The sequence below is a fragment of the Microtus pennsylvanicus genome, chromosome 2, assembly GCF_037038515.1.
Source record: "Microtus pennsylvanicus isolate mMicPen1 chromosome 2, mMicPen1.hap1, whole genome shotgun sequence".
NCBI lineage: Eukaryota > Metazoa > Chordata > Mammalia > Rodentia > Cricetidae > Microtus > Microtus pennsylvanicus.
In genome coordinates, this window is record NC_134580.1 from 152,855,162 (window position 1) to 152,869,667 (window position 14,506).

Consider the following 14,506-nt stretch of genomic DNA (forward strand, 5'->3'; position numbering starts at 1 on the left):
GGGTCCAAAGTACTAGAGGACAATTTCAGAACAGACAAGTTGTCATTGAGGTCACGGCCATAAGGACTTTAGACCTGCTTCAGCCTGGGGACTAAGAGCAGTCGGCCAAACCTACAGCACAGACTTAGCTCTCCAGTTCCAGCCCATCTCTGCTAAATTATCCACTAGCTTCCTAAGACTGTAGTCATTTTCTCAGTCATAAGACAGGATACCCCTACTTTCTCTCCCCATTCTCCCAGGTCCTGTACTCAGCTCCTCCTTTGACTCCCTCAATGGCTACAAGATGAAGGCCAGTCCTGTCTACTCTTGTCCATACCACAAAACACCCATGAGAACTTTCAGAGAAATTTTTATAATAAAATTATACAGTTATATAAGGCATGACCTGAGAAAAGATTAAAAGATGGAATGTAGAAAATTAATTTGTAGAAAACACCAGACATTATTCTCACAGGAGGTTCTGCAGCCAGATCTTAGAAGCCCCACCTCTCCTGGTGTGGGCTTGCAGCATCTCTGACCTCAGGAGAGGGGAGTCACTGAGAAGGGAGTGGCTGCAGCCTTGGAACTGCCAGGAGGTGGGAGTATGAGACCTGCTCAGTCCTGCAGAAAAAGATTGAGACTTAGGTTGTCCTAAAGCCTTAGAAACAGGCGTGAAGGCTTGGTGAAGAAGCCCAGCAGTGGGACTGGGCTACCTCATTCCCAGCTGCCTGTGATGTTTCGCCTCCTAGGACTATTGTGATCTTTTGGCTTGGCTCTGCCCTCCCTGCCCCTATCCGAGCAGGCAGCCCTGCGTGACATAAGGTAGTAGCTAATAAAAGACAAAAAGTCTTTCTCCCAGGAATGCTTCCTTGCCCCCTCTGGGCACAGTAAGAGGAGCTAGCTTTAGGCTATTAAGACTAGAAAATATGACAAGTGAATACTTGGTGCCCAGTGCAACAACAGATGGATCTCTGTCAGAGTACAGCCTCAGAGGAGTTTCATTCCTGTTTAAGCTCCCACTGACAGCAAAGATATATCCTGGGGTCTTTTGTGGCCACTAAGAGGTGTCCTAGTCACCCAGTGCTCCAGGAAAAGCAACACGGGATCAAAGGGTCCCACCTACAGCTCTTTCCCTTCCACTCAAGTCCAGGCACAAACAGGAAGGTCATCATTATTAAGCCTGCTTCCGGCCCAGGAAGAGGCCACCGCCCATAAGACTGTCACTGCAGCCAATACCAAGGTCTTTCCCAAGAAGATAGCAGAAGTGGTCGACCAGTGTTTAGCTGGGACAGAGATCTGTGACAATCCACTGAATGCCCAGGGCCTTGGCAGAGGAGAATGAGGGGCATAGTCGCTGGCACATCAAAGGCTGGGCAGATGGGAGTTCTTCAGGAAGATAAAGCAGACCTTCTCTGGACCCGCACCTTCTCAGCAGGCACAAGGCTGTGCTGGGCCTCACAGAAGTCTAGGAGACGGTGCCAGAGTGGGCAACAGCGTAGTAGAACGTGGTCCCCTGCAGGGAGAATCAAGGTGGCTCTTAGTTCTGCCCTGAGCATGCTTGACACCGCGTCACCCCAACATTTCCCAGAAATGCAAACCCTCACCAATGAGGCACAGCCCCTCCTGGGCCCGGGTGATGGCCACGTTTACTTGGTGAGGGTCCACAACAAAGCCCAGGAACTTCTTGAGCCAGCTCTTGGTTGGCCTCTGGTCCACATCACTCCTGGGGCATGTTCTGACCGTGCTCACCAGCACATAGCGCCACTCGCTTCCTGGGAGGAGAGGAGGGAGCGGTAGATGAGTTTACATTTGCCCACCAACCCCTCTGATGACTCCCACACAAATGAAACAGTCTCCTTAGAGTAGCCTCACCCTGGCTCTTGGTTATGGAAGTCACAGTCACTCCGATGACCCCTCTTTGCCTGAGGCCCTTGCTGATTGCAGCAGCCTGTGCATTGTAGGGCGTAAGGACAGCAACGTCCTTGGGATCCACCATCCGGTCCAGGGTCAACTGCTTGGTGATGCGGACCTAAGTAAATGACAGGGCAGATGGAGCTGGAACCCAGTCCTTCTGTCCAGAGTACAGGGGCCTCACTTGCTCCCAGCCTTCCTGACCACTGAAGCTTTCCTTAGCCTTCATCCTCATCCGGGAAGCCTCTCCTGTCCTATCATGCACCAAAGAGAGTGCTCTGACACTTACCACCTCCGCTACTTCCTCTGGATTGGCCCTAGAGTTCTCATTGCCATCCTCGGTGGACACCAGCAGCCTCTGCTCCTGGCCCTGCACATAGCCAAAGATGACAGGGCAGCTCTCCTTGCCAGCATGGCCCAGGATGCTGCGTGGACGCTTCAAGTCAGACCAGGTCTTCAGCTTACTCCCATAGAATTCCATGGAGGGAAAGGAGCAGATGTCCTTATGCATACGGTACTGTGTGTCCAGCAGAATGGCATCCTTGTGGTACCTCTCAAAGAGAGACCGGTCCATCCCCAGGTTTCGCAGATGTTCATTCTTGACCACAGGCTGCAACTGCTTGTGGTCTCCAAGCAGAACCACCTGGAAGCACAGACAGGTAGGGCATCCATGTAGCTATCTGGCCAGAGGCATCCCCGCTTCTTGGTCATCTTCAACCGAGAGTGATGCTTACCTATCACACCCTCAGCACCACAGCATAAACCGCCCCCAGGAATCCAGAGAGCAACTCCAGATCCCTCCAACCTCACCTTCTCAACCCGCGAGAAGCACACCAACGGAATAAGGGTTTCTGGCTCAGTGGCCATGCCTGCCTCGTCAATAAGGATCTGTCGAACTCTGAGAGTTTTCAGGCTTCCCGATGCCGAACAGGAGCATGTACACAGGATGACTGAGTGCCGCTCGAGCTCATACCTGCGTGCCTTCCCCAAGATTCTCCTGTACCTGTGTGAGGTGACACACGTCATCCAGTGAGCTTGCCAAAGGGCAGTTCCACCTCTAAGCCCACCACTTACACCACAAGATCTTCCTTCGTGAGTATTTTCCCTTCCCGAAGCTGGGCATCAAATTTTCTGATCTCTGTTGCATAGGGATTGGGGGCCTGGCGGATCCGATGGTGAAGGGTAATGCTCCTAGGAGGCAGAACCTTGGTGAAACCCTGTCCAGTGGAGGTCCCCTTGCTTCAGCCCCAGCACAGACTGATGTGTTATGTACCTAAGGCTCTGATTCGGCCTCCCTTCCTGGGAGGTCTTGGTGAGTATACTCCTGCTACTCACTCCTGGCAGTGGGAATTCAGTGGCCTCTGCCTGCTCCCCATATACACGCAGGGGCCTCAACTCTGTCTTCCTACTCAGGAGCAGTCCTAGGGCAAGTGAAGATGTGAGAGACTGTACCTCGATGCCCAGCACCCTCTGGAGTCCCACACGTTACTCCTCACACACCTCCCAGGACATCCACGGACTTGTTGGAGGGGCCGCAATATAAGACACACGGGCCCCCCAGTTGTTCCTCTCCACTAGGGCTTCGGCCAGGTGGCATCTGTTGCTGGTTTAACCTATGGAACCAGTATACAATGTGGAAGCCCACGATGGTCTTCCCTGTGCCTGTGGACAGAGGACAGTGTGAGTACCTACGGCCACACCTGCCTGCCCAGGGCAGTCCTTGGCTTCTGTAAACGAACCCCACCTGGTGGACCCTGGATGACTGTGAATTGCTTCTCCAGAGCACTCCTGATGGCTCTGTTCTGGCTAGGGTTCAGCTTATGACGCCCACCAGGGATGTTGTAGTTCTGCCGCTTCAAGAACGTGCTGGTAGGCGGTAGCAGGTGCTGCCGCCCCGAGAACCTGCTGATAGGTGCTAGGGTGGAAGTGGAACAGAAGCCAAGGATCATTTGAGCACCAGGCACTGGGGAGAGGTGAGAAGCTGAAAAGCAGACCTACCCCTGCAGAAAGAGTGCTGCTGAGATGGGTGACCGGGCTCGAGGATAGCCCAGTGATGGGGCTCAGGGATAAACCAGTGACGGGGCTGGTGAAGGGGCTCGGGGATGGGCCGGTGACGGGGCTGGTGAAGGGGCTCGGGGATGGGCCGGCCCAAGGCAATGCTGATGACCAGTGGCGATGCGTCTTTCAGTCTACGCACAGCTTCTTCCTTGCGGCTGGGGATGAGAAGGGATATGGGAAAGTAAACAGGATTCTCCTAAGGAGGGGGCCATGTCCTCCCAGGATAGGGGAGCCCAAGGAGGTCCTGGGACCTTCTCCTGCGGGTGATAGGAACCACTCACAGGTCAGGAAGCTGCTTAGATATTATTTCCACAGTGAACCGAGCATTAGGTCTCAGCACCTCTTCTGGAACCTTCTCCATGGCCATGTGGTGGATGAAGAAATGTACCTGCCTGGGAACCTCCTGCCGATCATCCACACTCTCCTGGTCCCAGTCACTGCCCAGCCCCTGGTCCCAGTCACCAGCCAGGCCATGGGCCACCCAGGTATATGTATCAGGGTCAATGCTCAGGAAGGGTCCAAGGCATCTGGGTGCAGGGAGTGGGCTGGCTAAAGAGAGTGGGATCCCCTCAAGCCGAATGCAGAGATAGCAACAGTCAAAGTGGACGTTGATACTATTCTCCTGGAGAAAGGCAGCTTCCAGCTGGAAGGTGCCCTGCAGTTGCCCCTGGGATATCCGATCTGCGTCCCAGGAAATATGAACATTCTGCAGCACAATGGAGTCGTTTTCTGAAACGGCACTGGTAAGGGACTCCAGGGCGCAAAGCGGCTTCCACACATTTGAGTACTCGCTTGCTTTTCGGTAGCGGTCCTTCAGAGCCTGGTGCACGGGACCCGAAAAGCAGTCACCCGGCCGTTCCATGTGCTCCAGACAGAGGCTGAAGCCAGGCACCACCGTCCACAGCTGCAAGGCTGGCGCCAGGAAGCCCCGCTGCAGGCTAGCACCAAGCTGTACTTGTAGAGTATCTCCTCTGCTCAGCTCACAGGCCACCTCCATGAAGTGTCCACAGCGACTCTGGTGTATCTGCACCCGCTCCCTCCCACGAGGAGGCTTCTTGTCTTGCTCCTGGACGAGGGCAGCGACCTCAGCCCAGCGCTGCTCCTTCACCAGCACTAGGAGCTGAGTCCACAGGGCGGCATCTATAGTCTGGGTGTGTGGATCAAGGCTCGTGCCCAGCAGTGGTAAAGTTGGCTTGGACCCCTGCACCGAGTAGATACGGCGCCGCCATACAAGCCGCAGGCCTGTCTGGCTCACTAGCTCCTCGGGGTGTTCGGCCAGCTGCAGGGAGGGGTAGTAGATAGGGCAGGGGTCAGGCAGGGTTTCTCGGTTGACAGGGAAAAGCAACTTGAAGCAGCGGGCACCCATCTCGACATCCACCACAAAGCCCAGCTTGCCTCGAGGCTGGGCCTTGAGCTGGGTGGCCAGGTACAGGCTGTAGGCCCGCCGTTGGTAGCTCTGGGCACAGGCATACTGGCGACTGAAGTCCTGGCAGAGACCATCGATGTCCCTCGTAGAGTATGTATAGCCCCTGTGGCCCAGTGCCGTTAGGATAAGCCGCTGCAGCACAATATCAATGTACCTACGGATGGGCGAAGTGGCCCATGTGTACCAATCTACCTGCAGCGAGTAGTGGCCTGCGGGTTGCTGCTCACCCTGGCTGGAACGACCAAAAACAGAGCGGCCTAGAGCCTTTCGGAAGTCCAGGCACGCAGGAGTCAGTGAAGGGTGCAGGTCATCGGTAGCAATAAGATCCACCATCTGGAGATAGTCCTGAGTACCAGCTGCAAGTTGCACTTGCTTCCAGAGGGAAGTCAGGAGACACAGCTGCTTGCTGGGGGTGTAGTGGGTGTTCAAGTGTTGGCACAGGTGCAGCGACAGGGGCACCAGTCCTCCGTGCTTCTTAAAAACACCGTCAAGCTGTTGCCTATTGGGTGTGGGCTGCCATCTCAGTGGTATCAGCGTCTGCGTGTGTTTATTGCCCACAAGGAACTCAGCCACATGGCTGTTAAACTGGATCATGTACTCTTGGACCATGATGTGGGCCGTGCGAAAGCCCAGCACGCTGTCCTCATCTGGCGCCTCATAGTAGCAGGCAGCTGTCAGGCGCTGACGGCGCAACATCCAAGAGAAGTAACAGGCAGCCACGACGCAGGCTTCCACAGAGTTCAGGTGGGCTGGCATCTCCAGGCCACCCCCAGGGTGCCCCTTGATCAGTTCTTCAGCTTCCTCGTATGACAGCTGGCGGTCATTGCAGATTATGGACGGTGCAAACCGTAGACTCTTGATCTGGCCACTGCCCTTCTCCATGGTGAGGAAGAGAGAGATGGTAAGGCGATCCTGGCCTGGCAGAAGGCTGAGTGCATCCTGGCACAAGCTGGCTGGCAGCATGAGTACTGGCTCCCTGCTGGGGGCATAGAACACAGAGCCCTGCTGGCGGGCTTCCACGTCCAGCGCTCCATCCTTGGGCACCAAGCTGGCCACATCAGCAATGTGCACAGCTACCTCACACACTGAGCCTAAATCCCGGACACTGAGGGCATCATCAAGGTTGCAGGCACCCTGGGGGTCCACAGTGAAGGTCAAGAAGCAGCGGCAGTCCTCTCGGGGACCAGAGGCCGTGTTTAGCTCTGAGTGGTATCGCTGCACAGCCTTGGAAACAGAGGCTGGGTCTGGTGTGTGGGCCTTCAGGCCATGCTCTAGATCAAGGATATAAAGGCCCTGCTCCCAGGTGATGGCCTTGGGCAGCACCTCCAGGATGATGCCTAGTGGGTAGTAGAAACGTTCTCGCCAGAGGACAATACGGATCCAGAAAAGCCGGGTGCTCCAGTCCTCAGGCTTGAGATTCTCATGCCTTACGCGCTTCACTCGGCCTTGAACGAGGCGATGGATGGGAACTTGCCGCGGGTCCTTCATCTCTGCCACAAAAATCTTGGTCACAGAATTGTTGATGGGGATCATGATTCGGGGGTCCCACTCATCCATTCGACATACGAAGGCCAGTTCATGTTTCCTTCTCTTCAGCACACCCATCACACGACCCTGCAGGCTTCCTGAGATGCCCCTATCATCAGCTGCTGGGCCTAGGACCTGGACTAACACCTCATCCCCAGTGAAGGCCATCCCGCAGTTCAGGCGACCCCTAACTTGGATAGGGTTAGAGGCCGTGTCATCCAGTGGCGTGGCCAGTGCTCTCTCAAAGGTCTCCTGTAGGAAGCTGCAGCGGCGGTATTGCTTGGGGTTTGAGCGCAGCAACTTACGCAGCATCGTGGTCGATAGGTTTGTGTACTGCCGGGCCCTCTGTGGGGATGCAGGCCAAACCATGGTGTCCAGAAGCCCATCCTCCCGAACTGTCACGGTCACTTGCCTGCTTTCGTCAAGGAGTTCCTTCAGGATGGCATCATCAGCATTGAGCTCCCAGTCGGAGGGCCAGAAGTCAGATTCAGAATCCTCAGGTTCTTCAGACATCCCACCCTCCTGGGTAGACGTTCCCGTTGCTGCATGTCGAGAGGTTGAGCCTCCTCCTGCCGTGTCCCTTGCTGTAACTGCCGCCATCTGTGCAGTGACTGCCGCCCTGGCTCCAGTCTCCGTCTTCACTGTGACTGTGGTTCCGTTAGCTGTGGGTCTGGGCGGATCCTGTGTCATAGCTGTGTGGTTCGCATCTGGGCCCCCAGCTCTGAGTGTCAAAGAAGCCCAGTGCTGTCTCTGGGCCACACCCTGCTCGATCTGCCCCAGTGACAGATCCTCAGGGAAGACACTGTGGTGCTCTATGCACTCACGAATGAAGCTTTTCCAGAGCTTTCTACAGGCTCCAGAGGAACAGAGAGCCACAGCATCTCCCACAGCCACCAGCTGAGACTGCGCACGGGTCATGACCGTGTTCAGCACCCGAGGCTCAGTGAAGAATTCTGAGGTCGGCGCCCCAGGGCTGAGTAGACTGTTGCGGTTGTGGACAGAACTCAGTACCACCACCCGGAACTCACGCCCTGTAGGAAACATGGATCAGATGGCCAGGTAAGATCAGCAGACTGGCTAACCCAGTCCCACCCTATGTATCCGAGTCTGAGGAATGGGCTGGAAGCCACCTCCCTATTAGGCCGGCCCCCGGCCCACAATTCTATCACCTACCTGGCAGGATCTCAAAGCTGCCCACAGACACCTCACCCAGGTTCCTCCTTCTTAGCTCCTGCCTCAGTGCACTGACCTGCAGCAGACAAGTCCAGGGTTCTGAGAGCCTGTTACCCGGTAAGAACCAGGTCCTCTCGCCAATCCCTATATACCCTCACCCCAGCATGGTCACATGGCTCAGACTGGAAAAAGGACAAAACCATCCCTCACAGGTAAAGAAAGTAAAGCCGTGGAAGCCAGAGGAGACAGCTCACCTGGGCACCATGGGAGACAGCACAGATGTGTCTCTGCTCCCGAGGTCCCCAGCAGTGAGGCCAGGTGTTGTAGATCTCTTGCACCTTCTCCACTACCTGGGTGACCTCAGCTGAGTTAAGCCAGGAAGTCATGGACATGTCCTGCTCAGGGCTGCCTGCCACGTGGCAGAACATGAGAGGATAGTTTTGGGGGTGGCATGGGACTTTGCCACTGGCCTGGATAGGGTTGCCCTTGGCTACGTAGAAATGGTGGGAGACGAAGTTGATGATGGCTGTGGTTGAACGGTAGTTCTCATGGAAGACAACGCGGCTCTGCTGGGCGATCTTGTGTACCTCCTGCTGGTAGTACAGGAAAAGGCGGTGCAGTAGGGTGTGTCCGGCTGCATTAGCTCTGGGCACACTGAAGAGCCTAGGTGTGACCTGCATGTGGTCCCCTGCCAGGACTACACGGGTTAACGACAAGGCGTAGGCCAGTGGGATAAGAGCCTCACACTCCAGCATTTGGGCTGCCTCGTCAATGAAAATGTGAGAGAAGAAGCCAGCTGGCACCTGGAGCTCACGAGCCTGGGAAGTGGTGGTGACCACCAATCGGTGTTGTACCAACTCTGGTCCCGTGGGTGGGCGAAAGGCCTGGCGGTCCTCCGTTAAGCAGCAGTACCGTAACGTGGTCGAGTCCGTCTGCCTTGGGGGGCGGTCTGTGTACATCACCCTGAGCGGAGCTGCCTCTGGATGGCCACTGTTGACATAGCCGTGGAAATACTCCCGGATGTAGATGTCTGCAGCACTGTAGGAAGGGTGAGGCACTGTGGGATGCTCCTTCAGGACTCAGGCTGCTGGCTAAAACATGTGTGTTCAGCCTTGCCTAGATGCCAGGAACACTCACTCACAAGGCAGACAGACAGGGGTCTCACCCAAGGACTCAAATGTACTCAAAAGGGAACAAAAAGCAAAGACACAGGGAGGGCCAGAGCCCGGGTGGTCAGGGGTAGCTTAGAGATGGTGGTCTCTGAGTTGAGGCCAAGCAGAGAGCTAGCCGTAGCCTGAGACAGCCTTGGTGGCCGGGGGCTGACACTGATCCTGAACATAATTCCTGGGTGCTGCAAGCTTTGGCAACGAGAACTGGTGACCGGCCCTCAGGAGCAGAGCCTGAGAGTTGAGAGGCCAAGGAGGTGCTGCCTAGGACCTTCCAGGTAAGCAACAGCCTTGCCACTCAGACCTTCAGCTCAGCCTAGGCAAGGCACACAGCCATCGCTCTGGGCTCTTCCTTTCACCCCATTCTCTGGGCTAAAGAAGAACTCTATGCCTGTAATAATATGTGATTTAGGGAACTAGAAAAACCACACTAGTCAAAGAGGAACTTCTTGGTTGAATAGCCTGTTTCTTTTTAAAAAAAGAAAAAGAAAAAAACAACAACGCCTTGCCCAGGAAACATGGGGTAAGCCAAACACAACACCACTACAACCCTCTCCTTGGTCCAAGGTTTGTGGAAAGCCACCCACATTTCCTTACCCACATAATATATGCATTGATTCAGGGCACCCCAGTTGGATTTGAAAACTGCAACCAGCCACTATGGACATTTTCATTAAGAACCAAAGAGCCGGATATCCTGGGCGACAGGGCAGTGGTGAGGAACCTGAAAGCAGCTCTGAGCTCACCTGTTGGTGTGTGTGCAGATGAGCACCTTGGTGTGGGGCTGCTGGATAACCTCCAGGGCAGCCATGGCCAGTGTGTAGGTCTTGCCAGTACCAAAGGGGCCATAGATGAGAAGCGGTGGGATGGGCTTTGCGCCCTCGGGTCTTCTGCCTGCAATGAGCTCCACAGCCAGCTTCTGTTTGTGATTGCCACGAAACGAGGGTGGGACGGGCCAGGGGTGGGGCAGGGAGCAGGCGGGCAGGTCAGGAACCACCAGGCGCTCCTCAGGCAGCGCGTCTACTGCCTGATGCCAGAACCGGAAGGTCAGAGGATCAATCTGGAACTGCACCTCCAAGATGGGGGTGTCTTGTGGTCGCAGCCCCAAAGCCACGCAGCACCGTGCTGATAACAGCAGCCACAGGGCATTCTCTGAGCTCGCCCGCGTCTCCAGCCGCACTTGGTATACCGTATTGTCGGGCGCAGGTACAGGAGCTACAAGGGCTGTGCTAACTGCCCGGCTCAGCAGGAAGCCCTGGTCCGTGTCTGGCAACAGAGAAGAAGGGAAAGGGACCTCGGCATAGAGGGCTCCTGGTGGTGCAAAGAGCATGCCAAGTGCAGGTGTCTGCAGTGCCGTCTTCAGGGATACCTGGCCCTTCATGGCCAGCCTGGTGGAAAGTTACAGGTCAGCTCTCTATGCCGCAGACAAAGGCCCCTCTCCAAGTCCAGACTTGGGTCGCTCCTACCAGCCCCACTGCCCCACTTACTTGGCTACCAGCTTCTGCTGAGCTGCTTCCTCTTCATAGAGAAACTTGTGCATCCTCTGCCGGTAGTTTGTACGAGAGATGGGGCCCCAGACCACGGTACTGTGACTGAACTCCAGGGCCAGGGAGGGTACCTTGTACTTGGCCATCAGGGCTTCCTGCTCAGGTGTCCAATCTACCTCAAGCACCACATGGCGGTTGCCTGTGTGCCAGCAGTCTAGTTCCTGGGGTTGTCTGGGTGCTGGCTTCCCACAGAGACCCAGGCTTTGCGCCTGGCCCAATTGCAACTTCAGTTTCTGGAGCAGCACCGGCCTGTGACCGAAGTCAAAGACCACCCATTGCTCAAAGCTGCCAAAGGAGGCAGCCTGTACATGCACCCCTACCTGGAACTGGGCTGGGGAGTTGGGTACACAGAAGTGATTTCCCCGTGCATAGAGCTGGCCTGGTGGGAGGCCGGGGGCCACCAGTGAGAAGGCTGCTCCAGGCTCTTGCTTGAGTAGAGCCACATGTAGCAAAGGGTCCTGGAAAGGAGATAAGCCGTGAAGTGGTATCAAATGCGCCCTCAGCCTCTTTCAGGGTCCGTGGTGATTCCTTCAGCCCTGACCACCCAATCCTCCTGAGAGAGCCAGCCTGTCACTTTCTGAGTATGGGACCCTCAGACTGCTCAGTCTGCCCTGGTCTTCACCTCTGCTCATGGCTTGCCTAAGGCCCAGCACACATTAAAGAAAAGGGGATGAGCAGCTGGGATTTTCAGGCTCCTGTACTTACAAGTCACATTCACCCTCTAGGACACTGGCACACCTGTTTCTTACGTTAATTTACCCCACTGAGTGGAGTGACCCCATTGGGTAAGGGTGCCATGCTCACCTATCATTGTGGGAGGAAACAGGCTATAGGGTTTATCTTAGGTCCACAGAAGTGGAACCCCTGGCAGCAACAGCTCCAAACCACAGGTTTCCTATATCTGCTCACCTATCCACCCACGGCAGGGTCTGCCCATAAGATCTGAAATCTCAGGGCTGTTGAACCCTCACCTCGGAGTGGATGGAGAACATCCAATCGTGCTGGGTCTTCTTCTCCTGGGCCTGGTGCACCAGTGGCTGGGGGCAAGTGACACATACTCCATCGACCGTCTCAGCCATCTGCACACAAAAGCCTGACTTTCAGCAGGGCGGCCTGCGGCTCACCTCCCCAGTCTCACAAGTCTCTACTTACCACCAACACCTCTTTGCTGCTGCACTGGTACTCAGCTAGCAGCCGTGCCTGGTAAGACACCAGCCCATCCTGCCAGGCAGCCTGTTCCCGCAGCTCCACAGCCTGCGCCCGTTGAACCCACTCCTGCAACTCCTGTTGTGAGTGTGCCTGGATGCAGACATCTCCGTGCTCACAGACGTCAGGCCTGGAGAGATGATCCGTGACATCAGCAGGACTTCACGGAGATACAGCCCCCCTCGGAAGCTAACCCTCTCAGCCCAACCCTGGCCTGTACTGAGAGTAGGAATAGATGCTACACTGGAGTGAGGGGAATAGAGGTTTCATTAGCTTTATACCCTGAATCTCCAGGGCAAGGGCTGGCACAAGGACCCTTCTTCAGAGGCCACTGAAGTACTAGCCTGACATGCAGAGGGCACATAGATGTGGGGCCTCACAATCCCTGGTGCTGACCTGACGTAGGGGTTCTTCTCCTACCCTAAGCTCCCACATAACTCTCCTTACCTAGGGCAGAGCTCAAATTTGGAGAGCCCCATTGGTGGGGCACGGTGCTTCCAGTGCACAGCCTGGTCAAAGGCCACCATCTGCGCATGCTCCAGGGAGGAACAGTGGTTCTCAAACGCCTCCTGAGAACGACAGGTGACCAAGCAGGCATAGCAGTACAGTTGGACCACAGGGGGCTGATCATGACTGGTTTTCCTTCTGTCCTCTCCAAGGAGAGGGTATGTGAGCAGATCTCTTCTCTGGAGCCCATCCAGCTGCTCGGCCTTCCACACAGCCATCTCCACAGCGCTGTGCGCATACTCACAGCGTGAGACCCCGTGGCGGCATGGTACCCCACGGCCCACAAAGTTGCAGTAGTTTAAAGGACGTCTGTTTTGTGGCTGTGGCCGCACCTCCACAAATTGCCGCTTTCGGCCCTCAGTTATAACATGAATGAGGATTGTGGGGCAGATTTGGTGCTTAGGGCAATGGCCCCTGGGATCCACAGGAAGGAGGCATGGGGGACGGCACCTGAAGCAGAGGGCACAGAGCAGTTGGAAATGGCCACCAAACTCTGCTCGGATGGTTTCAGCTGGGGTTTGCGGCCTATCCGGAGCACTGGTGCCCTGCACTGCAGCTTTCAAATTCAGGCGGGGAAGGTTGTACTTGCGCTCAAATGTCCAGACGAGAGCCTCCTCGGAGCTTTGGGCAAAGGTGCATCTGTTCCTGTGGCGCCTGCAGCCCAATCCTGGGATATAGTAGCGACAGACTTCATAGCGCCAAGGTCTTGGGAAGCTGGGCCGGCGGCCTACCTTACGCCACACCCTATTGTTGGCACCTTGCTTGTATCGGACAAGCAAGATCTCCCTGGGGCAGTCGTGTTCCACTTCATTCAGGATGTAGGTGCTCTCATTGAGACACTGGGTGCACTTGGAGCAGCCCAGGTGAAGGTGTACCTGAGCATAGAGTTCTGCCAAGGGTGGCCCTGTGGTGGCTGGCATGCTGGCAGACCCCAAACAGCACCCCAAAGATGCTGTCTCAGATGAAGGCCAGGTTCTTCAGGGTTGGTTCTGAGCAGTTGAAGAGATGGTAGGAAAAGAGAAGCAAGTCAGCCCAAGGTCAAAAAGAACCCACATAGCCTCTGTCAGGTGAAAGAAACTTCTGTTCACCCTTGTTGGGGAGTTCCACCTGAACCCCAGCTCAACCCCTCCTCCTGAAAGGCCTCCAAGTCCTGCCCATAAGGAACGCAAGGGGCAGCTAGTAGAAGAAGGGGTGCTCAGAGGCCAAAGAATCCTCCATCCTGGTACCTCTGGGGCTCCTTCACCCCTCAAGTTTCAGATCTCCTTGCTCTCTAAAAAAGTACCCTTTCCTGAGAGCTGTTAGTCAGCTCCAAGGACTACCATAGCCTACAAGACTTGGTAACAGGAGCCTCAGGAAGGGAGGGCACAGCCTTGCAGAAGTCCTGCTCTACCCAGGTTGGATAGTCTTCATCAGAGTTCTCAGAGATGCCAGGAGGAGAGGTACTATCCAGAGCCCAGAGATTGAGTTAGTGCCACACCAGCAGGGATGGGCGAAGGAACAGCTAGCTCCCTGCAAACACCTAGGTCAGGTCTAAGGGGAATTTCCCTTGGGTTTTTTCCCCCCTTTTCAGTGTTGAGGATGAAACCCAGGCTCTTATACGTGCCAGGGAAATCCTCTATGATTGAACTACACCCTAGCACTCTAAAGAGAACTTTCAAGGAAAATGTTGAGGTACAAAGATTGTGTTTTGAAAGGAAAGAATTGAGCAACAAGCAAAGCCTGTGGTCTCCCTTGCACTCCTGTGGAGGTTTCTAAATCGTAAGAGCTAGAACCCCGTGCCCGGCAGCTGGAGAAGCAGGAGGAGGGGGCCATGGGATTGTCCGCTACTGGAGTCTGTCTGGAGCAGCTGGTCCTGCCCATTTGCAGGCAAGGGGGTGGTACTCACACCTTTCCCGGTGGTCCTCCAGTCTCCAGCCACCACCCTATACTTACCCAGTGCACCAGCATCGACCTGGAGCAGCGATCAGTTTCGATTCTGCCCCTGGGGCGACTCAGACCTCTGACGA

At 55.5% G+C, this 14,506-nt stretch overlaps 1 protein-coding gene across 1 annotated transcript; it reads right to left on the reverse strand.

Moving 5' to 3' along the window:
• Positions 1-333: 333 nt before the first annotated feature.
• Positions 334-14,506, reverse strand: Helz2 (helicase with zinc finger 2). The gene is made up of 19 exons (XM_075963374.1): positions 14,433-14,506; positions 12,441-13,489; positions 11,940-12,123; positions 11,759-11,866; positions 10,728-11,245; positions 9,987-10,628; positions 8,329-9,112; positions 8,075-8,150; positions 4,230-7,932; positions 3,889-4,103; positions 3,635-3,805; positions 3,391-3,552; positions 3,164-3,311; positions 2,965-3,081; positions 2,701-2,893; positions 2,180-2,533; positions 1,852-2,008; positions 1,584-1,751; positions 334-1,492 (listed from the first exon to the last, which is right to left on the reverse strand). Exons 2-19 carry the CDS (start codon positions 13,418-13,420, stop codon positions 1,368-1,370), a joined length of 8,805 nt encoding a protein of 2,934 aa, XP_075819489.1. The 5' UTR covers positions 13,421-13,489; positions 14,433-14,506; the 3' UTR covers positions 334-1,367.

Excerpts from the sequence above, each read along its gene's own strand:
- Helz2 (XM_075963374.1), bottom strand. The coding sequence starts at position 13,420 with ATGCCAGCCACCACAGGGCCACCCTTGGCAGAACTCTATGCTCAGGTA. Across the intron at positions 3,553-3,634 it reads AGTCATCCAGGGTCCACCAG|GCACAGGGAAGACCATCGTG; the intron begins GTGGGGTTCGTT and ends CTCTGTCCACAG. Across the intron at positions 3,082-3,163 it reads AGGCCGAATCAGAGCCTTAG|GAGCATTACCCTTCACCATC; the intron begins GTACATAACACA and ends TCTGCCTCCTAG.